General features: G+C 38.8%; 2 protein-coding genes across 6 annotated transcripts; one reads left to right on the top strand and one right to left on the bottom strand.

Annotated features, from left to right (window-relative positions):
- Window positions 1–377: 377 nt before the first annotated feature.
- On the bottom strand, window positions 378–8,473 carry CCT5 (chaperonin containing TCP1 subunit 5). Its single transcript, XM_005502940.2, has 11 exons — window positions 8,273–8,473; window positions 7,357–7,417; window positions 7,082–7,246; window positions 6,483–6,681; window positions 5,485–5,677; window positions 4,379–4,528; window positions 3,931–4,050; window positions 3,347–3,532; window positions 2,272–2,409; window positions 1,714–1,894; window positions 378–665 (listed from the first exon to the last, which is right to left on the bottom strand). The coding sequence occupies exons 1-11, from the start codon at window positions 8,375–8,377 to the stop codon at window positions 538–540; spliced, it is 1,626 nt and encodes a 541-aa protein (XP_005502997.2). The 5' UTR covers window positions 8,378–8,473; the 3' UTR covers window positions 378–537.
- On the top strand, window positions 8,416–20,951 carry ATPSCKMT (ATP synthase c subunit lysine N-methyltransferase). 5 transcript variants are annotated; one of them, XM_065052675.1, is made up of 5 exons: window positions 8,416–8,549; window positions 9,264–9,547; window positions 10,612–10,749; window positions 11,795–11,845; window positions 17,339–20,951. In XM_065052675.1, exons 1-5 carry the CDS (start codon window positions 8,513–8,515, stop codon window positions 17,534–17,536), a joined length of 708 nt encoding a protein of 235 aa, XP_064908747.1. In that variant the 5' UTR covers window positions 8,416–8,512; the 3' UTR covers window positions 17,537–20,951. The 5 variants fall into 5 exon arrangements, with proteins under 5 accessions (XP_064908747.1, XP_064908750.1, XP_013222587.1 ...); XM_065052678.1 differs by having other exon boundaries at window positions 9,264–9,436; XM_013367133.3 differs by lacking the exon at window positions 8,416–8,549 and adding an exon at window positions 8,565–8,754.
- Window positions 20,952–22,383: the final 1,432 nt, after the last annotated feature.

Here is a 22,383-nt window from a genome sequence, read left to right on the forward strand (position 1 = left end):
TTATTTCTATCCTTTTTCCTCTATCGACACTCACTGAAGGATTTTGACTCAAGTCAGGAACATGCTTAAAGGGTCACACGAGAAAAAGAAAAAGAAGCATGAAATACAGGCGCTTTAAATCTTCATACTTCGTGTATTTAACATACGAGAATTACTGGCTATAACAATTTTCTCACTAAAGAGTGAAAGACCTCTTGAGAAGCTGTAGGCTCTGCTCTGCTCACAAGCAGTTAAGAGGGCTAGTTGCAGAAGCCATGGAAAAGGACCTATGGAAATTTATTACTAAATTACTGATCTTTCTTCCTGTCCATTTGAGAAGTGTTTTCTATGCATATTCACACCTAAGAAATGATGCAAAGAAACTTCTGAAACAACTCTTGAAACCGCCAGTGCTAAATCATGTTTTATTTCCAACAATTAGCCATTACAGTATCTGAAACAAAATGTGTCCAAAATAAATAGCTGAAGATGAAACATCATAATACTACCATCTTCGCTACTGCTGTGGCCCCCTTAATGTTTCTTGCTTTTCAGCCTTCACTCTTCAGTTTCTCCAGGCCTACGGATATCATCAATCTTCAGGATCATTCTAACAACCTGAGTTGCCAGAGAAATCTGCTGTTTCTTGCCAATCAAGGTTTCTATAACATGCTGCTGCTTCATATCTGCCAAAAAAAAGCAGAAGAATTATATATTCTCCTCAAATCTAGATTTAACATTTAACCTGAGCTAGTAATTTCCATGTAATATTAAAGAACCTTTTAAAATTATTTCTCTTGGCCACCACAATTGACAAACAATTTGTACAAACCAGAGTTTCAAGTCTGGGTTCTTAACAAAGATCTTAGAACATTAAGATCCAAACTCTTTTCCCCAACTCAGTTTTCCCCCTATTATTGCTTTTCATCTTTCTGCATTATTTTTAAAGAGTACAGTTTCTATACACAAACGTTAGAAGGATCCTAAGGGTTGAGCAACCACTAAAGATGTGAAAGTTCATATGCCACAAAGCAGAAACGCCTAGTCAAAGAAGGGTTATGAATTTACATGAACACAATAACACAATGTCTGACACTGTGTTCCAAAATTTACCACCTTATTTTCTGAAAAAAGCAACAGAATTAAGAGTGTGAAGTGCATGTCCAGATGAAAATAAGTTTTTAGATACCGGTTTCCTAGTCTTCACATGCTTATTACAGGTCTATATATGCACATGTACTGGTGTGAACAACACTATCTAAAGACATTTCCAACCTTTTGTTTACTTCTTCACAAGCTGTTTCTCCAAACAATTGTTTGTAGGGCTGCAATGTAAACTGGATCACTAAAACCGCAGTATATTATAAATATATATATATATATATATATATATATATAATACAGCCTGCTCTTGCCTCATAGTACAGCAGCTTTGATTCCCATACTACAAGGTCAGCCAACATCTTCAACTCATCCTTCCACCGAATAATGGTTTTCAAGCAATTTTACATTTTCTACCCAGTAGACACATGCTCTCTCTCCACCTGCATTTCCACTTACTATGACAAGGGGCAACAGTTCTTAACTGAAGTGATTCACAGATTAAAAAAGAACAACAATGACAAAAAACAACAAAAAAATCTCCTATGGTTGAGAGGCAAAATATTAAGCGTTTTCATAATCTCAGAAAGAAAACCCTGTTATGCTCCTCTCTCTCCGCACTACAGTTCTTACCATTTGTTCCTTTCTGCAAACAATCAATGCCAAGGGCAGGATTATTTTCTTTCACTTGTCTAGCCCGCACTTCAGTCATGGTCTGTATTGGATTCATACCACTGTTCTCTGAAAGTGCCATGGGAATTACCTCCAGCGCATCTGCAAAAGCTCTCATAGCGTATTGTTCTAAAGATGGGCACTAGGGGAAAAGAAATTTAAATTCATACAGCTATTAACTTTAATGTCAACAAAAGCAAATTTTCACACTAGCTATAAAATATATACATGATATGCAGATTATTTTGGCAATATACATCTCAATAACTGAAAAAACACCTTTGGATGATAGCTACTTGCAAATTAAAACAACTTTACACTGCTCCTGTCATAAAAGAAAAATGGTATTGGTAATGACTTTTTACAGAGAGGGGAAGGAAAACTTTTAACATTGTTTATCAGCAAATGTCAGGAAGTTCCATAACATGCACTTTCTGGTTTTTGCAATCTCTTGAAACAGACTTAATCCTTATTTTCCACTCATAAATTAAAGCAATTTGTAACTGCTCCTTTTCTTACCTTATCTGCTGCTTCACTGACTGCCAAGGCACAAGAAATTTCAGCGGCACCACCCCCGTATACAATACGATTATCACGAACAAGATTCCGGATTACACACAATGCATCATGAAGAGACCGCTTTGCTTCTTCAATAATCTGGAATTATAAAATAGCATGTATTTTACAATATACACAACTGAAGGCTATGAAGAAATACTTCCTAATACAGACATGGAAACTGCAAATACACTGTAGGATCTTTTCATGGCTCTAATGCAGCTCTACTGCTGCTATGTTAGAGTATTTCACACCCAGTGGCAGAGAAGGGATAAAAAAAACGTCATACACATCTTTTCAATGTTATTTGTTACATCTATAAATTAAAATGACAAACACTTACATAGTAAGGTTTTCAATCTTGCATATTTCAAGATACAAAACACTTAAATTTAAATGCCAACATTATGTTCAGGCTGCAGTTCATGTCAACTCCCAACATCAACACATGCAGAAGGATTTAACACATTATGCTAACCTTTAAAGTAGTACTTTTGCTTTCATAAAGAACTCTTCAGACTAGGAGTTACGTTATTTTCTTCCTAAGGTTTTTCACTCACAGTAAGACTTCACCTATACTAAATATAATTTAACACTAATAGTGCAACCAAGAACCAGGTTGAGTACATAAGCATTTGCAGGAGGGGTTGAGGGGGGCAGATTAGTCTGGTTTTAACTTTTTAAACTGGACTAAATCAGGAGTGACACACCTGGATCCATAATAAACCAAATATTTCAAAAATGCTGATATGTCTTTATGTATAAAAGTGACCCCCCCATGAAAAAAAACAAATGAGAGCATTCACAGGTAAAATTATTTATATGTTTATGAACTATATGGTCTAATAGTAAGAAAACAAATTTTTCATTCAGAAACATAAGATGTTAATCTAACAAGTGACTTCTAACACAGTCACAACTGCCTACAAGCCTCCCCTGAAAAATAAGAAAAAATAAGAAGTTTCCATGCTTTTGAAAGAAACTACACATTCTGCAAGTTACATATCAAACACTTGTAGCAAACAAAACATCTCACCATTTTATTTCCTCCTCTAATGAAAATGGTCACAGCTCTGGAATTCTGACACTGTTCAATGACAAGCATTCTGTCCTTTGTTGTCCCAAAGGAGATCTCTCGGACAATACCCGCAAAACCCAGTTTCTCTGGCGTGAGTTCACAGAAGCGAGGAACGATGCGTCCTCCAGTTGCAATGGCAATTAACTGAAGTTAAACAACCATCAATTATTTTGAGAAGACTTTTATGTTTTGTTTTTCATAACTTAAAACTAATGAAAGAGAATGGCAAACATCTACTCCAAAACATTATCTTCCCATCATTTCAGGTGATGCTTTGTTTCTGTAAACAGTGGAATTAAAGCAGAAACATTCCTAGCCACATAGAGCTTGTAACAAGTAATACGTATACACTCCAATTACAAACAATAATCCCATTAATTGCAGGTTCTTTCCATAGACCCCAAATGATTTTTCTCCAATACCTACCCGTACACACAATTACGCAGTTCTACCCAGAAAGCGTGAACTTTTAATTGGTACAGCGTATTACGTGACAAAGATTTGACAACAGGTACAAAATCCAGTTTTAAGATTTTACTTACTTCTATTTCGGGTCCACCAACCCAACGAACAGCAGGCAGCTCATTCTGGAGCAGCAAGTGATTTGCTTCATCATCAAAACCCCACTGGCAAATAGCAAGGTTTGCACCAGTGTCTTTTATCTGAAAGCAACACACAGCACCAATCTTCTGATCAGAACTAGCCCAGAAATGAAAAACAGTTTCTTTATGATTTTAATTCTCCTAATTTTCTCTAAACACAAGTCTGTAAAAGAACCATCTGCCATACACAGAGATGAAAGTGAATTTCAAACCAGGGTGTATCTCCTACTTACATAAAATTAACTTTTATCCATAGCCTTACAACTGCTTTTATGTCACTCCCAGCAGGATCATTAGTTTATTTCCAGAAATCAGTCAACACACTGTAATGTTTTGTGTGAAGGCTACAAAAACCACAAAACCAGAGAAAAACAATCTTGAAGATTACCTGTTTCACCATCTCTTCAAACTTCTCCTTTTCATATTTCTGCAGTGCCTTGTAATCTTCCACAGATGTGACATCAAGCTTATGCTTTGTTTTAGGCTTAGGTGGCTCGAATGGACAAGTAAGGATTGCAATTTTGGCATCTTTAAGCACCTGTACAATTAAAAAAAAAAAAATTAAAAAAATCAAGTTTTCACCTCAGTAACACCTCCTTCTCACATTTGCAACAACATATCCTTCTATCTCCATGTTCTTAAAGAAACCTGAAGACCAGTTGATTGATTCTGAAGTAAAACTAACCATATTCAAACAATTCCATCAAGTCTCTAACCCAGTTAGAATAAGAAATTCCACAGCTTCAAGATAGGGTTTAAGCACTTTACAATCTTTAACAATGATGTCTTTTTATAGTTTAGGTAAACAAAGTCAATAAAACCATTATTTGCCCTGATGACCTCTGTGACCATTAAAAATACTACATACTCATCTTCAAAGACATTTTTTATATATTACAAGACTAGTATTTTCCACCAGTCTTCCTTCTTATAGGATAAATAGTGTCACCTATGAGAAAAAATATTTTAGAATAACAGAAATTCTAAATTGTCTCCATCTTGCTTGAAGTACATAGCACGAAGACTTGGAGACCCTACATACACCAAATACAATAAAAGCACATCTTCTGGAGCGTTCCAAACAGGGCAACACAAAGCTTAAGAACAGCAGAAGCATCTCTTGATACTGCGTTGCATTAAACATCTTAAGCATATTACACACTCTGGATTATTATTTCTACAGCACAGAACTCTGCAACTGCCCTCATGTAGTTGTACAGTAATCATACCCCTTGCCTTTCTCAATTCCTGAAGTACCTTCCGCTTGTCCCTCCACCCCTTTCTCAAGATTGTTGTAAATTTTAACTTGGTGTAATTCAAGATGAAGAATTCAATGCTACTTTCCACTTTCTCTGTTGATATATAGGTGAAAAACCAAGCCAAACGACGACACTGTTTAAATACTTAAGAAATGCTAGCACAGCATTTGAAGTGGGCTAAACAATCTTATTTAACCCGTTACAGATGAGAGACACGCACAGGAACATCACTTACTTTAGGCATCTGTGGATGACTGAAATCTTTATCCACAATCACTCCTTTAACCAACTGCGTATCTTCCAGTCTCCCTCCCACTTTGCCTTGTACTTTGATCAGCTCAAAATCAACATCTTTACGTTCCATATCTGCTACTGTCAGTACAGCATTTACAGCAATTTCTGCCATTTGTCTGTGACAACGGTTAACTCTACATTTAAAAAAAAAAAAAAAAAAAGTTGCACTGTATTTTCATAGTTTGGAAGAAAAAAGTGATTCTATCAATCTTGATCAGAAAAGGATCATTACAGCACATTACTTTTGTACGTTGCATTAAGAGAGGGTCCTGATTGTTCACAGAAATAAAAGACGCTAAATATAGGAGAAAGCAAGACCATGCAATATGGTTTGTCCAAGGAGCTTTTGTGGACATAGTCTCAAGATACAGATTTGAAACAAGCAACAAGCAAGGAGAATTAACTGCTAAGAAACATTCAAGTCACAGAAACCACTTTTAAGAGAGCTCTGGAAAGGAAGTCCTTACAATGTCTGAATTCATACAATACACATAGAACCTATAATGAAAAATGCACTTATGGAACTATCCTACTGATTTTTTTTATTTTTTTATTTTTTTTAGGAAAAAGAACCCACTAAAACAAACCTTTGAAAGATAACACAATTATTTTTAAAAGGTTTCTATTACTTTTGGAATTTGCTATGATGCAGAAATATGGAACCAACAGAACAAGTTAGAATGAAATTGATGTTACAGCTGTTTAACCTCACAGAATCAACCCTTTCAAGAAAAAGAGTTAAGAATTTCTTACTCTGAGACATGTGTACATTGAGAAATTAACCAAGGTAAAAAATAATAGAGCTTTCAGCAGCCACTCCAATAACAACAACAACTTAACAATCCATCCAAACATCAAGCAAACACCAGGACTTCTCCTTTCAATTAAAAATGTTTTTAAGAGGAACGTAAATATTCTTCTGTAGTTTTTGTGACTTACACTTTAGAGCCCAGTGTTGTCTTTGCTGTCTGGATCAGAGGTTCAGTGTTCTGTGGATCAACTGGAAAGCTGTCACTGATTTTGTCTAGATGCTCAATAGCAATGCGGGCTGCCTGCTCGTAACCGTCTGCTATTCTGATTGGGTGAATACCACGATCTAGTAATTGCTCAGCCTGTTCCAATAATGCTCCAGCCAGAACTACAAAATATTAAAATAACAGTTACTATTCCACAGATTGAAACATCATTTTTAGCACATAATAAAACAATTAAAAAGTATGCCTTCTTTTTTTTCTTTGTAATATTTTAGCAGTTCAAGGTTTTTTAAATGACAAAATAACGCTAAACAACCCTCAACTTACTATGCTGAGAAAGAAAACTGCATTATGTTACAGCACGAAGAAGCATGGGCACCAACACGGGACAGGTAGACGATTATGGGAGAAAATTACGCAGCAAAATTCTGAATGTAAAAAGAGGAGTCTCAACACTGACTTCAAATGTAACCATACACAGAAAAGACACAAAAACATCTTTCTGATTAAAAGACTTATAAGAACAGATTAGAATTTAATTTAGAATTTAAAATATTTTCTTACCAACAACTCCAGTAGTACCATCACCAATCTCATCGTCTTGAGATTTAGCCAGCTCCACCATAAGTTTGGCTATCTGGTGATCTACATCCATCATATTCAAGATGGTAGCACCATCATTCGTCACAGTCACCTCACCATCTTTGTCCACCATCATTTTATCCAAGCCTAAAAAATATATATATATATATATATATATATATACACAAAGCATCAAGGAAAATCTATAAAATCCACAAAACCAATTACTGTGAAAGAATCATTATTGCATTATTTACCATTGGGCCCAAGGGATGTTCTCAGAGTACTTGCTACAGCCTTCGCTGCCATTATGTGAGACTATAAAGCAAAGGAGAAACAAATGAAATTATTATCATGTATCCCAAAGTCACTATATTAAGCTGAAAAACATAGAGGTGGAAAAAAGCTAATGCAAATATAGTAATTTAACTGACAACATCTAAGTATGGTTAAAAAAAAAAAATAAATCAGTATGTGTATTTTTTTAATGTCAAAAAACATTTTCTGTGTTTTTTCTTGCACAGCTTACACTTAGGCTGCTACAGCATGCAAAAGCAGGGCACCTAAAATGACAGCCCTGAGATTCAAGTCAGGGAAGCAACAGAAGCAAGCAATGCTAAAAGGAAAAGCCAAAATAATTTTGCTGCCCTCTTTCATCAGTATTTAAATCACACGCATTCACATAAGCTGCCTACTCGCTCAGCCAGCGCCTTTCTTGGGAACAACGGCCGAGCTTCAGACGAGAGAAAGCGCAAAAAATAAAGGGGGGGGGGCGTGGCTCCAGGGATCTTCCCTGCCCGCGGCGACCAGGAGCCCCCGGGAGGGTCCCGCCCCACCTGCAGGGGAGATGACCCCGCAGCCAAGCGACTCGGGAGCACTCAGGGCATGGACATGGCTCCAGAACCTACAGAAAAGGGAGGACTGCCAGCCCCGAGAGCAACGCCTTGTCTCTCCCTCCATCCTTCCCACACCCGCGGGCCTAGATCAGACTCCAGGCGCCCTGCGGCTGACACGGGGCAGAAGGCAAAGCGCGGAACCACCTCGGTCCAACAGGCCCTGTCCTCCCTGCCAAGGCCTAACGGTGCCCGCTCCCCACCCCTAACGGCAGCATGGCGCGGCCCGCCCAGCGGCGGCCTGCACACGGACCGGCGGCCCCGGCGGCCGCTCGCTCACCTTGAGCGCCTCCAGCCCCATGAGGCGCGTCTTGCGCTCCTGGTCCTTGAGGATGAGGAAGGGGCGTCCATACTCATCAAACGCCAGAGTCCCCACGGCCGACATGGCTGCTGCTGCTGCTCCCACCGACCGGGCAAGCACGAGCCGGACGCCGCTGCGCCGTGACGCAGCACGCTCGCCCGCGCACGGCTCCGCGCCTGCGCAGCCGGCAGCCCGCGACACATTTGGCGGGCGGGACCTATGTGGCGCCGCCAGCGGACCTTTCTGGAAGCATTCGGTACGGTGGGAGTTGAGTGGCAGGGGCGGGGGAGGGGGAAGTGCATACTATTAGGTAGAATACAAGCGCCAAGTGCAGCAACAGTGGGTTGCATCGAGTGACGTGAAGATAAGGGAGGGGGAACAGACACACGGCGGAAGGGAACGTGCTGCTCCTCCCCGAGGCGCCTTCAGAAAGATTTCGGTCCCTCCCGCAAAGCGAAGTGGTATTGCCCTCCTCTATAAATACAGCCAGCTGAGAGCGTCTGTCTTGGTGCTGAGGGAGCGCGGTGATGGGGGAATGGGTTTAGTGCTGAGAGGGCGGGCAGATGATGGGCGGCTCTGCAGTTGGTGGAGCTGTATTCTGGAGAAAAGTTTCTCCTGTAGGGAAGAGCACTAACCGCTCAGGGACGCCTGTCTCCCTGATGGTGGGACGGTCTCTGCCCGCGCTGCCCTTGAGCTGCTCCGGGGCGCGCTGCTTGCCGGCCGGGCGGGCGGGAAGGAAGAACCACGGGCTTGAACAGAAACGGCTTTCCTGCACTGACAGAGTGACCTAGCGCTTCAGCTCCTCACAGGCAGTAATGGTGGCGTTTCGCTTGGTTCTAGGGATCAGCTGAAGGGATATAAGTTTATTTTTCCTTGTTTCCTAACTCCTTGATACAAAACACTGCTGTGTCTTAAGTGTTATCGCATAATAAAGCGATTAGAGAAAATGCTCATTAACGTTTGTTTGTAGGTGTGATGGCCAAGGCGCTGGCGAACGGGAGCCAGGCAGCGGGCACACAGGAGGATTGCGAAGGCGGCTCCAGGAGGAGGAGCTGGGGGCTGCTGGTCACCGCTGGTGTTGGGGGGACCTTGGTGGCACTTTATGCTGTGGCCACCCCCTTCGTGGCCCCGGCTCTGAGGAAGGTGTGCCTGCCCTTCGTTCCTGCGACCTCTGCTCAGATCCAGAATGTGCTGAAAATGCTGGAAAACAGAAGTGGCTCTCTAGTTGACATTGGTAGTGGGGATGGGCGTATAGTAAGTTATGGACGTTGCATTCTTTTTCTTTCGCCTCTCAAAAAAGTGCCAAATCCCGTAACCATGACTGCTGTTGTTTCTTCATATTTATGAACGTCTTGTCTTTGGCATCCAGTGTTTTGAGTCCTATGAGAAGGCTCAAAGCTGAGAAAGGTTTACATTCAGTGTAGGTGAGTAATCAATATTTTGCTGCAGTGTTACCAGCAGCTTGACAAGGTACAAAATTATAACCTTATCCTTTTGGCTGGAGAGAATTGCACTGCATTCTTGTGAAAAGATGCAAAGTATTTGTGTTGTGATTGTGAAAGAGCTGTGACTCCACGTAGGTTTGTAGCTGCAACATGTGAGGCTGTGAGATTAAATAGCACTGTGCTTTTGGAGGATGAGATTAATTACAAAACCAAAAATCCTGATATTACAACTGTAGTCTTCACACCTTTGTGCACCGCTGCCTGCCCTGCTTCAAAATGAATGTGGCAAAACTGGAATAATTACCAAGAGATATGGTGAGAATCAATAAAGCCAAAGTGATACTGTGCTTCCAGGACATTGTCTGAAGCCGTGTTTGTGAATTGTGATGATGAGGACATAGTGGAGAATGGTCTGGGTTTTTTTTTTTTAGTTGTGATGTTTTGTGTAGCATTTCCTGAACATCTGCCTCAAGCTGTTCTTGAATGCTACCTTTGTCTGTATTTCATGTGAATGAGTCAACCATTTTTCCACATTAAAATTTTGATTTGGAAATCCAAATCTGTTAAGATAGCTTAGGAAGAATGCCTAAGTAGGAAAGAGAAAAGCACATAGGTGCGAGTGAACTCCTTCTGATGTTCTCTCTGCTCAGCGTTCTGGCTGTTGACCCTCATTCGAGGCACCTAATTTGGAAAGGTACTGCGTATTTAATTCTGACCTTGTATGTATGTATGTGTATATATACAGGTTTCTAAATGGAGACTGAAGACTTCTTGGAGAGCCAAATGTCTAAAATTGAATGCTTGGTGTTGCCCTAATGCATCTGTCCTGAAAAAAAGTTGAGCTTGTGTTGAGATTTATTTTCTTCCTTGTAGGTGATAGCAGCTGCAAAAAAGGGATTCAAAGCTGTTGGTTATGAATTAAATCCCTGGCTAGTCTGGTACTCTAGATACCGAGCCTGGAGAGATGGGGTACATCAGAACACCAGATTTTATATTTCAGACTTATGGAAGGTAGGTGGTGACGTATGTAAGAAAGAATTTGGGATATTTGAGAGATTTCTGTAATTGGGAGATAGTTTCTTGAAAGAACCCAAATGCTGACTGGCCACAAGGTGCTGTGTTGGGCTTTGAGAAAAGTACTTGAGGCCACAGGCACAATATGCTACTGTCCTGGTTTTGTGCTTCAGTGAAGTGCTGTCTTTTTACAGTACAGGCTCCTGGAGTGTGTGATGTTATTCTGGTGTCTGATGAATGTCAGATTTCACTGAGAGCTGATTTCTGGGGAGGGTCAATAACAAGATTCTTCTTCACCTCATGTGCAAAATAACCATTTCATTAGACATGTTGTTTTCTAGCCATGCAATGTGTTACCTTGGTTTTGAGTGTTGCTTGAAAGTAACTTCCGTCCATGTGACTGAGAATTTTTTCACAATTTTCAGTCATCTGAGTTACAATTGCTTCTTTATTGAGGTCTGCTATTTTGAGTCATATTTATGTGGACCTCTCCCCTGCTATTTTTTTTTTTTTTTTAAGAATGGCATTTTGTAATGGGTAAAGTGGATACCAGGAATTTTTGGGAAAAGTGCAAATGTACTGTTTTTATCGTTGTTTAGATAAGAGTATAGGGAATCTTCAGAGCACTGACTGAAGAACCCAGGCTTTGGAATGCCTGGGAAGTTTTTATAGCTAGCTAACATTTAGCAAAAGTGGGGGCACAATTAAAACATACCTCATTTTAATATATGTAGGAGTTGTGGAAAAACTTAGCTATGAGCAATATCATATAGGTATTTCCTAAACTGATACTCTGTGCTACTAGAATTAGTGTCATAGTCTTTGCCAGGCAGTAGAAGTTTTTTGCCGCTCCACAGTCTAAAGTTGTCTTTATGTGGAAATCTCTGTGAAGCAAAGTTAATGTGGGATCTCCTTTCTTATTTTTGGTCTAAATCCCTGTTGAAAGGAATGCAGCTAGAAGGATTAGAGGAAAACAATGGTGAGAACTTCTTCAAATATAAATGCCATTTTCATTAAGACTTGTTCTCAAATTTTCTTTTAGGTTTCCTTTTCCCATTATACAAATGTTGTTGTTTTTGGGGTACCTCAAATGGTAAGTTTTCTATTTTGCATTGTTTAATTATTTTAATACCAAGGCATGCAGTGTTAGTACATTCATCTGCAGAATGAAGTAACCTAGAGATTGATGTAGGTAGTTAGTAGTAATATTTTATATTTCATTTTTGCTTATTAATGTCTATGATTAAACCTGGTAAAACTTGTGACAGTGTGTGGACTGGAGCTCTAAAAATACAGATTTTTTTTTTCAGAAGTATTTTCTGTCCATTATTTCAGACCCCAAATGAAAACTGCTGTGCACAAGTTGCTTAGGGGGAAGGTGATAGCTTAGTTCTTGAAAATGTCAGGTTTTCATACTGAAAACAATGAGCAGTATGTGGGGAGAGAATGGAATAGGAAATTTGCTACAGCTGATTTTTGGGAAGCTTTTTAGAGGAGAGTACTGAATGTTGCTTATGTTCTTCTCCAAAAAGTGGATCACCTCAAATAGGCCCTTGCCTGTATTAGACTGTGAGCGTTTAGGAAGGGAGACAAATACTTCAAATATAATTGCTAGAGGAAAAGTACACAAATTCTTTGGCTTTTAGGAAGGCTTTGTAACCTATGTTCATCGTGTCCCTGTGGAAAATGCATTCTTCAAAATTGCTGTAGAAATTGAGTTGCAGAGTGACTGCTTTACTCATGTATTTGATTAATTAAGTCAGACACTACATTTACTTTGGCTTTCAGCTCGATCTAGTGTTTTTTTTCCTCTCTTTATTTGAAATGAAAAAAACCATAAATATTTAAATAATCTTTATTTTTTTGTTGCTGTTGTTAGAATTTTCTATAGAGGTTGGATGCATATCGAGGAGCAAATCAGAAATATCCTATAAGTGCCCCTGTATTGCTTTTTAATTTGCTAAGGCAGATGTGGGATGAAATGAGTGAAGTTTTATGTGATGTTATACCATACAACATACACTGATAATATCTCTGTAGTAGCAGCAGGAAGATGCAACAAGAAGTATAATAAAGCTTCTCTATTCTCAGCTTTTTCTTTAACAGCATTGGAATTAAATACCTGCTTCAGATTCAGGTTGTAACTGGTGTTAGAAACTGAAGTGAAAATGCCTTTTTCATCCTGCTTTTGTGGGTGGCAATTTAGTGAGGTCTGTGATGGTATTTGTGCTGCAGATGTTGCCAGGTTTGGATGTTAAGTGTTCTCTAGCTTGAGTTCCAGGAGGGGGCAGTATAAATATTTGAATTTTCAGTCAGAAATTCTGCAATAGCACTGAGGGGAAAAGTACAAGTGAATAAAGATATTTCAGTAAAACAGAAATAAATAAATGCCCTGGTAAAATGTGAGTAAACCTAGCAGAAATGCTGGCTTAACTTTAAATGTAATGGTATAAAGTGGGATAAATTAGTAACAGCTGTGATAGAAAGAGTAGCTATAGGGCTGTCCTGGTTTAACCTGAATTAGCAATATAAGGACGACAGCTGCTTGCTCACTCCCTCCCCCACCCCCGAATACGGGAGAGAATAAAAAATGAAGGGAGAAACTTGTGGATTGAGATAAACACAGTTTACCAAAACAACAAAATATGACTGATATACTACTACTATAGATAAAATGGAGAGTAGAAAATAAAATAAAAGGTACTCAATGCAATTCCTCTCGAACTCTGCCCGTGCTGCAGCACCTGGTTCTGGAGGGAGAAGAGAGGAAAAGTCAGAAAGGCCCAGATGCCTGGAGGTTTGGCAAAAGGCCAAACTAAAGAAACTCCCAAACATAACTCCACCAAACAGGTTTCCATGCTGTCTCTGACAGACCTAGCCAGAAGATCCTGACTCTCCTTAAATATGAAGCATGACACTAATGAGATGGAATACTCTTACTGATCAGTCTGGATGTCAGTCAGGTTCTGCTCCATCCATGCCCCCCTTCCCAGCTGCCTCACACCTGTGGGCAGAGAACTCAGATTGTCCTTGGCTCCTGACAACAACAATTAAAAACTTTAACTTTGTCCTGGGGTGTTCTTCTTGTTCTCAAACTAATTCAAACAATGACTGTGCTAGCTACAAAAAAAGAAAGGTTTCTAATTACGTGAAGAAGATGAACTCACTTTCAGTCAAACCAGCACAAGGGCTCAGAATAACTTCAGTAAATTCAGTAAATACAAGCCTAACTTCTCCCAATGAAAATACTGTCATAAATGTTATAGATCCAAAATTATGAACTACTGTGTTTCCTGAGCCTTAGTTGGCTAATGATCCCCTTTAAATTTACTTTGGAAGTTGTGAATGCTTAGCTTTCTGGATGACTACATTGATTTTCTAGAAACTTAAATGCATTTTCTCTTTCTTTATTGAGGATAATAGACCTCTTTAGCTTTTTAAAATAATACTGGTCTCATTTGATGCTGTCACACAAAGCTTTTATTTCATATCTGAGATTAGTTTATGGGACTTAGATTTATTGAACTTCTGGGAAGATTAAGACCTCTCAGTTCTTGCAAGAATCTGGGGGAAGGTGTGTTTATCTATGAGTCATTGCAGAGAAACTTTCACTTGTTCAGGGTGGGATGACAATTTTTAACAGGTGCTCATGTTCACCACTTCTGTGTATTTTAACATTATATTTTGTACAAAAGGTTTACTGAACTCTATGTAGACATAGCAAAAAACCCAACCCTGTCTTGATATACAAGTACAGTAGGATTATAACACCTGTTACCAAGAGATTTAGCTTAAAAACTAGTCTGACTGTGGTGCAAGGATACAGTCCTCTTTGGCGGAACAATTAATGAAGTTTTCTAATTTGAGCTAATGTAGACATGAGATGTCACTAATTTTCATAATTACTTCTTAAAAATTAGGCTATGCCTATATTTGTCATTCCTGTAGAAAATTATTCCTTCATTTTCTGGTGTCTCAGGTCAGTATGAGATACCAAAGTGGGCTTATTTCTCTAGTTTATTTAAGGTGTGGTAGCAAAAATGTTTAAAAGAAGCATTTGCTGTATGGATGAAATCAGAGCATAGAATGCTTAAAAATATTCAGATGTAACTCTTTGATATATTAGATCTTTGACTATAATTTTCCTAAAATACTCCATTTTAAGCTTAAATGTAGCTATAATAGGATGTTACATCAAAGGTACACCCTGCATGTGTGTGATAGTGGAAGCTATCTGCAGCCTTTGGAAATACATTTTCTTTAGTCAGTCCTGTTTTCTAATAATGCTTTTTTTCGTGTGTGTGTGATTTTTTTTTTTTTTTTTTTTTAAATTTATTGTGTCCTTTGTGACTTAAATTGAGCTGTATTTGTAAATGATTTCTGTCCTTTTAACCTTTCAATATCTACATGTTATTTCGTGGTACCAAAGTAAATAGATTTTTACATGTAATAGAAGTAACCTGTGGTGCTTGCTGTTATAATTACTCCCTGAGATAGGTACCGTGTGTAAGAATAAGAGGAATTCCAAATGGATGTGGACTGATCTACTTAGGCATAACCTGAAACTTCTTCAAAGGACAAAAATGGCTAAATTTATCAAGTTTCTTTTTTTTTTCCTTCAGAACATAATCACTGTTTGGGATGAGAAAGACATTTCTTTGAAGTCTTGGTGTCTTAATTCATTTCTCACTTAATCTATAGCAGAATTTTCCAAGTTATTATATGTATTGGAGACAGAGTATCTGACTGGGCAGGGTGTTGCTTTCTTCTGGGGGAGTAGTGACATTTCCCTTAGCTTTCCTGTCCACTCTATTTTTGTGAATGGAGGAAAGCTGACTGCAGGTTTTCAATCAAGGAGAGTTGCATAGTGGTATTTGACATGGCCCCCCACAACATCCTTCTCTCTAAATTGAAGAGATTCAAATTTGATGGATGGACTATTCAGTGGATAAGGAATTGACTGGATGGTGGCATCCAGAGAGTAGTAGTCAATGGCTCAGTGTCCAGATGGAGATTGGTCATGAGTGGTATCCTTCAGGGATCCGTATTTGGACTGGTACTGTTTAATACCAAATTTGCAGATGACACCAAGTTGTGTGGTGTGGTTGACATGCTGGAGAGATGGGATGCCATCCTGAGGAACCTGGACAGGCTGGAAAGGTGGGCCTATGCAAACCTCATAAGTTTCAGCAAGGCAAAGTGCAAGGTCCTGCACGTGGGTCGGGGCAGCTCCTGGTATTAATACAGGCTGGGGGCTGAGGGGATTGAGAGCAGCCCTGTGGAAAAAGACTTGGGGGTACTGGCAGGTGAAAAGTTGGACATGAGCTGGTCACGTGCACTCACAGTCCAGAAAGCCAGTTGTATCCTGGGCTGCATCAAAGCGAATGTGGCCAGCAGGTCAAGAGAAGTGATTCTGCCCTTCTATTCTGCTCTGGTGAGACCCCACCTGGAGTCCTGTGTCCAGCTGTGGAGCCCTCAGTACAGGAGAGACGTGGACCTGTTGGAGAGGGGCCAGAGGAGGGTCACGAAAATGATCAGAGGGATGGAACAGCTCTGCTGTGTGGCAAGGCTGAGAGGTTGGGTGTGTTCAGCCTGGAGAAGGCTCTGGGGAGACCTTATTGTAGCCTTTCAGTACTTAAAAGGGGCCTAGAAGAAAGATGGGGACAGGGTATTTAGTAGGCCCTATAGCAACATGGTTTTATAGGCCCTATAGCAATGATTTTAGACTAAAAGAAAGTAGATTTAGGCTAGATAAAAGGAATATTTTTACAATGAGGGTGGTGAAACACTGTCACAGGTTGCGGAGAGAGGTGGTAGATGCCCCATCCCTGGAGACATTCCAGGCCAGGCTGGATGGGGCTCTGAGCAACCTGATCTAGTTGAGGATGTCCCTGCTCATTGCAGGAGGTTTAGACTAGATGACCTTTGAAGGTCCCTTCCAACCCAAACTGTTCTATGATTCTAAATGTGGGGAGTTACATGCGTATGTTAACAGGCTCTAACCAACAAAGGTCGATTTCAATGGTATGTAACATACCAGTACTTTACCATACAGTGACAGCAGAATATTTGCTTTGGGTTATTGGTTGTATGTTTTCAGTGTCCTAGGATTTGTCCTGGGGTTAGGCTAGAAGTATGAGAGGCATTGTCCTTTGAGTATCACATAATAGTTCATGCAACTTGAGGTGTCTTAAATAGTATAAATTCAGGAGGCTGAACTCTCCTTCAGAGAAGAATCACACTGAAGAGAATAATAAACTAGAACATGGAAAGTCTTCTCCTATTTTGTGTTGTGTTTTTTTGTTTTTGTGATATTTTGTGGTTTTTTTTTTTTTTTTTTCAATCCAAGGTATTATCTATGGTTTTTGATTGAACTTTTAGAATTTAGAGTTATGATTTTTTTTGATCTCACCATTTTATTATTTGCCAGTACATCAAAGCCAAAATGTGTATTGTGAATACTTTCCTATTATTTTTTCCAGAAATTCCTCAAACCTTGTCCTTCTTTTGAACACTTTAATTAGATTTTAAAGAGAGTGTTTCTGGTTTTTGCTGCTTCTGAAAGCTTTTTATTGTTGCTCAACAGATGCCACAGTTGGAGAAGAAGCTAGAAGAAGAACTTGAATGTAATGCCAGAATCATTGCCTGTCGTTTTCCTTTCCCTTGCTGGATTCCAGATCATACTACTGGAGAGGGAATAGACACTGTATGGGCCTATGACTTGAAACATTCTAGAGGATGTGAAACAAAAAACTTGGAAATTACACCAGAGACAGAATCATGAACATCTAATTAGTTTTCGTCCTGAAATTTTGTGTCTTTGCTTGTTAAAGATTAATGTGAACACAGCCCCAGGTTATGGAGAGAGATATTTTCTACAATAACTGGTTATCTGAAATCACACAAAGGTTAGTGAAAAGCATAGTCAAATGGCTTAGTGTAGTTAGTAAAAATTATGAGAAAGTTTTGTAGAAGCAGAAGACTTTAATGTGAAAAATGAGATAAAACATGGTTTACTACTGTTGATGGGAACATATGTATAAGTTAAAATGCTCAAATTGGTGAACTTAATACATGCATTCTTTCTGAGCCTGTATACCATTTGTTGTTGGTGTTGGTGTGCAAGTAGCTTCTCAAATGAGCTGTGGTTCCCAAACGTCTTCATTGCGTATGCCAAGTAGGCGTAGTGCTGCATACACTGAACTGATGCAGATTGAGTATGTTGATGATGCCAGTGTTTTACACCTTGGCCTTCAATGTGTACTTTTTAAAGTTGGATATGACACAACAAGAAAATATAACAAGTTGTTTATTCATTAACACAAGTGCAGCCCTTTATTATATTAATGTATTTTTATTATGTGAAGACAAAACTGAAAAAATGAGCTCTTAGTGAATACTTACTGGTATAAGCCTTTTCAAATGACCATTATTTTTCCTGACCTCTCTGATTTAGGAAGGGTTTCAAAAGTCATCTACTTGGAAGTGAAGCGTCACCACTTCTGTGTGCTTAAACCTTAGACAAGGTGTGGGTGAGAGTTGCTTACTGGAATGGGTAATGAAGACTGTTTCCGATTCCAGGGCTAGTTCGTCCGGCTAGCTTGGTTAAACTTGGTTAGACTTCATTGAATTTGTAGTGAGAAAAGAAGGGAGGTTTTCAGTCAGGCTTTTTTCCCTTGTACTTTTCTGAGGTCTGATGAGATCTCAAAACTCCTGGCATCGCTGCATGGCTTTTCTTGGAAGTGAAGCAAGTTCTCCCCGCCTTTTTGCTGATACTGGTTTGCTGTGGGGTACTGTCACTGCCATGACATTTTCCTTTTCTAACATGGTTTGAGAACTTTTATTAATTTGTAACAGTCTGCTTACTTGGTTGGTCTTTTGGTTCCCAGGCAAAGTTTGACTGTTTTCACACATTAATAACTAGTCAAAGTTCATAGTTAACCTCCTCTGGCCCCCATGAACATATAGACTATTTGTTAAGTGATGACTACATAAGTTTGTCAGACCTTTTGCATCTATGATATGCATAGAACAAAGCTAAAACAGGGTAGGCAATTGTCATCTGACTTCTAAGCAATTATTACCACAACTGAAATTAATTTAGGCCAAGAGAAGTGCTGAGACCATGCAATTTCAGGTAAATACAAAGCCTGTGACATTTTATTAAGTGTTGGGAAAGCCTGTTTGCTGGGCTATAGTATCTGATTTGAAGTGAAGTCAGGTGTTATTTGGGATGTATAGTCTGAGGCTTTTTTCTGGTGGGATGGGAGGAGAAAGGAGGATTTAAACTACAGTCTACACCGAAGAATGGAAGTAGAGCAGTAGAATAGTTTTGTTCTGGTAATGTATACAAAGCAGAAGAAGGGGGCAAATTGTATGTGCTCTGGAGTCTGTGAAGGAGAGATGATTTCAGCCTCGCGGGGGAAGGCACATTTGTCAACATGGAGACTGTATGTACTGAATAATACTTGATTTCTGGTCAGCAGTCTTTTACAGCCTTTCACCACAGTGTAATGTAGTACATCTTGTAAAACTACAGTAAATTATTTTTACCATGATTTAAGTGTTATCATTATTGCACAGTGACAGGACAGGGCTACAGTGGCTTGTCTAAAATGGCTGAATTTACTTTAATATCCCAAGGCCATAAAACTGGAACCTTAGACAAAGGAAATCTGAAATTATTTCTATTGAAAAAGACCATACAACAGGGAAATTAGCTTATTAAGCCAAATCCTTCCCTGAATGATTATAAAGGAGAAAGCAAAAGATTTTGATTGATTGAATAGTGACTCTTCTGTAATGCAGTGCTTTGACCCAAGTTTTTACTGCCTGCTTTCATTGAAGTTGGTTTGCAGGGAATGAAGCAGATATTTACTTTTTCTGCTGTGTCTGACTATGTCTATTGCATTATCATTTGCCAGTTATAAAGGTAAAATTGAATTTCTCAGTTCTGCCTGTGGTAAAGGCTTTGGGGAATGTACTTCTTAGTTACCATCTGTTGCTCCAGAAATATTTGTTAAGGAGGGCAAGTTAGAATTAATGACGTGATGGCCTGAGCTTTAGGAGCACTAAGCGTTGTCCTCAAGGCAAGGAGAGATTTATGAATGCTTTTAAAGTAAAGCAGAGGGCTGTTTCTTGCTCTGGCCATTTACTTTTGGGGGCCTACACTGAGACAGACAGTGGTCTGAAGGTGCAGTATTCCTTGTTACATAAGGAAACATGCTGTATTTCTGTGTCGATGGCTGAAGTGTGAAATGGAAAGCGAATTGCTCTAATTTACACAGGGGGACTGGGAAAGCATTTTCTTGTCGTGTTGTCCTCAATTTTTCCATTACTTGTTGTGTTTATTTGATAGTTTACAAGATTAAATACTTAACTGTGATTTCAGTTATCACTGTATGGATTATTATATTGATATTCTTCCAATTGCTAGGCTCATGTATTATGATTTCATTGATATACTACTTCAAAATACAAATTATTTTCTTCTGAAAACCAGGAAAGCCTTAGAGAACGGTCTTAATGAAATTATAGTCTAGTTCTGAAGCCAAAAGAAGGAAACCTTCAAGCTACACATACTGTTCAATACCAAATTCAGATACACAGAAAAACCTATAGTTTATCTTTGTTTACGTTCTCTAGTAGAATCACGTGCCTTTGGGAATTGCTTGTTTTATTTTTTCCTTGCCTTGCCTAGGTAGGGTCAGAGTTCTATAGGAGTCAGACTTTATTTTTTTCTTTGTTTCTTGAGATACATTATGTCCCTGCAGGCTTTGTAATGCAAAAACAGTTGTGCTAATGCACAGTTTGAGTGCTACAATTCCAATTTTGTAGCTTTCTATTTTGCATAAATTTGCTTTCTAGAGAGAAATAGGGAGTACAGCTACAAGTCAGCCATTTGATATGCAGTGTACTGCACAGTCACTACAGCTACACAGCAATGTTAACTGAGCTTGTCCAGATTTGTTTGTAAAATGTGCACATATTTTTTGAGCTTTAGGCATTTCTGTGTTACTGGGTGTATTGAAGTTCCTGACTTACCCTCTGGAGTCTGATTGTATGTTGTCACTTAATCTAATACTGCTCCAAGAAAATTAACCCTCTGTCTCTGAGCCGCTGTTTAATTCTGACTCAGGCGTTATAGCGAGGTAAAAAGGTACAGAATCAAGTTTAAAATAAAGCACTGCATTTCACAAGCTGGTTGAATGAGTATGGTCTTGTGGAAAAAGAAACTACCAAAGCCCAGGCTTTGGGAGAAGTCTTTCACCTCTAAAGAACACAGCTCAGGAGGTGACAGAACTGAATTCTGCATATGTTTTTAAATAATGACTTTAGCTTTGCTTTTCTTATATGTGTGTTCTTTAAAAGTTATTACCACTCCAATACCACTTGAAGATCTAAAGGGGAAATAAGCAGAGGTAGCATTTTGTTAATCTTTTATATTTTGAGCTATGGGGAGAAAGGAGGAAGGGAAACTTATGGCCAAAGTATGGCAATTTGGACTATTTCAAAGCAGTTTGGCAGACTTGCACAATCAGCTGTGCATATTTCTCATTGGGTAGGAGCATCCATACTAAGAGTGGGCTGTGATGAGCATTCACTCCGAAATGGGTTCATGTTCTTATACAATTAGACTTGAATGGACACTAATTCTTGATAGATCACGTCAGACTTCTGTAGTTTCACGTTTCATGATTGTTTACAAATACCGAGGCATTTATTGAAGAAAGGACATGAATTCTTCAAAGCCATGGTTGAAGAGGGCAGCCAGATATCGGATCTAATGCCAGTAAATTCTGCTTTGAGCAAGTTATATTTCTTTTACATTTTCCAAGTTTACAGTTCTCTAGTTTTATAATGTAGCCCTACTTATATTTACTCTAGAAGACTTCTAGACTTCTTGATTAGACAACATGGCCTCTGTGTTTAACTTAAAAATAATCCTTGAGTGAGATAGCTGCAGAATTAATATTTTCAGTATTTTTCTTTGTGTGATAATCTTTCTATTCAATCTTGTATTCTGAGGGAGACTTATATAGGGATAGTTAGCATTTTTTCTTCTTTGTTTTCTGAATTTTTCCTCTTATTTTAGTGTTTACTTTTCCATTTTGACTATTCAACTTCATAAATTCATCAGATATTCTCATTTCTTTCTTTTTTTTTTTTTCCCTGTAAACTAAGTTACCTTTTTTATCAGTTTTGCAGGAAGACTATGTTAAGGAATGTCCTCTTTAACATTTTAACATGTATTTTACTAGCCCTCTTGATTTATGTAACCATCTGTATGCTGACATAGCATGACTCTTGTTTCCAGTAAATGAAAGAAAAACACATCCACCCCTCTGGTATTTAGGCTGGAAAATAGCCTTGGGTCTACAACAATTCTGACTATTTAGTTTTAAGTGCTTAGTTTCACATTTTTATTATATTTCATCACTCAGTAAATGAATACAGGCATTTTATCCGTTCAATAGTTCTTTGAATTTCGGTTATTTGTTCAGGTGGGACTTTTGCTGATTTCTTTTTCTAACTATAATGTTGGGGTTTCTATTAGAGGCTTTGGTTGAAATGTCAGACTGATGTTTTTCCTGAAAATTGCTGTGTAGTCCTTGAAAAAATCACTGTAAT

Source organism: Columba livia, chromosome 2, assembly GCF_036013475.1.
Source record: "Columba livia isolate bColLiv1 breed racing homer chromosome 2, bColLiv1.pat.W.v2, whole genome shotgun sequence".
In the NCBI taxonomy this organism is placed as follows: Eukaryota; Metazoa; Chordata; class Aves; order Columbiformes; family Columbidae; genus Columba; species Columba livia.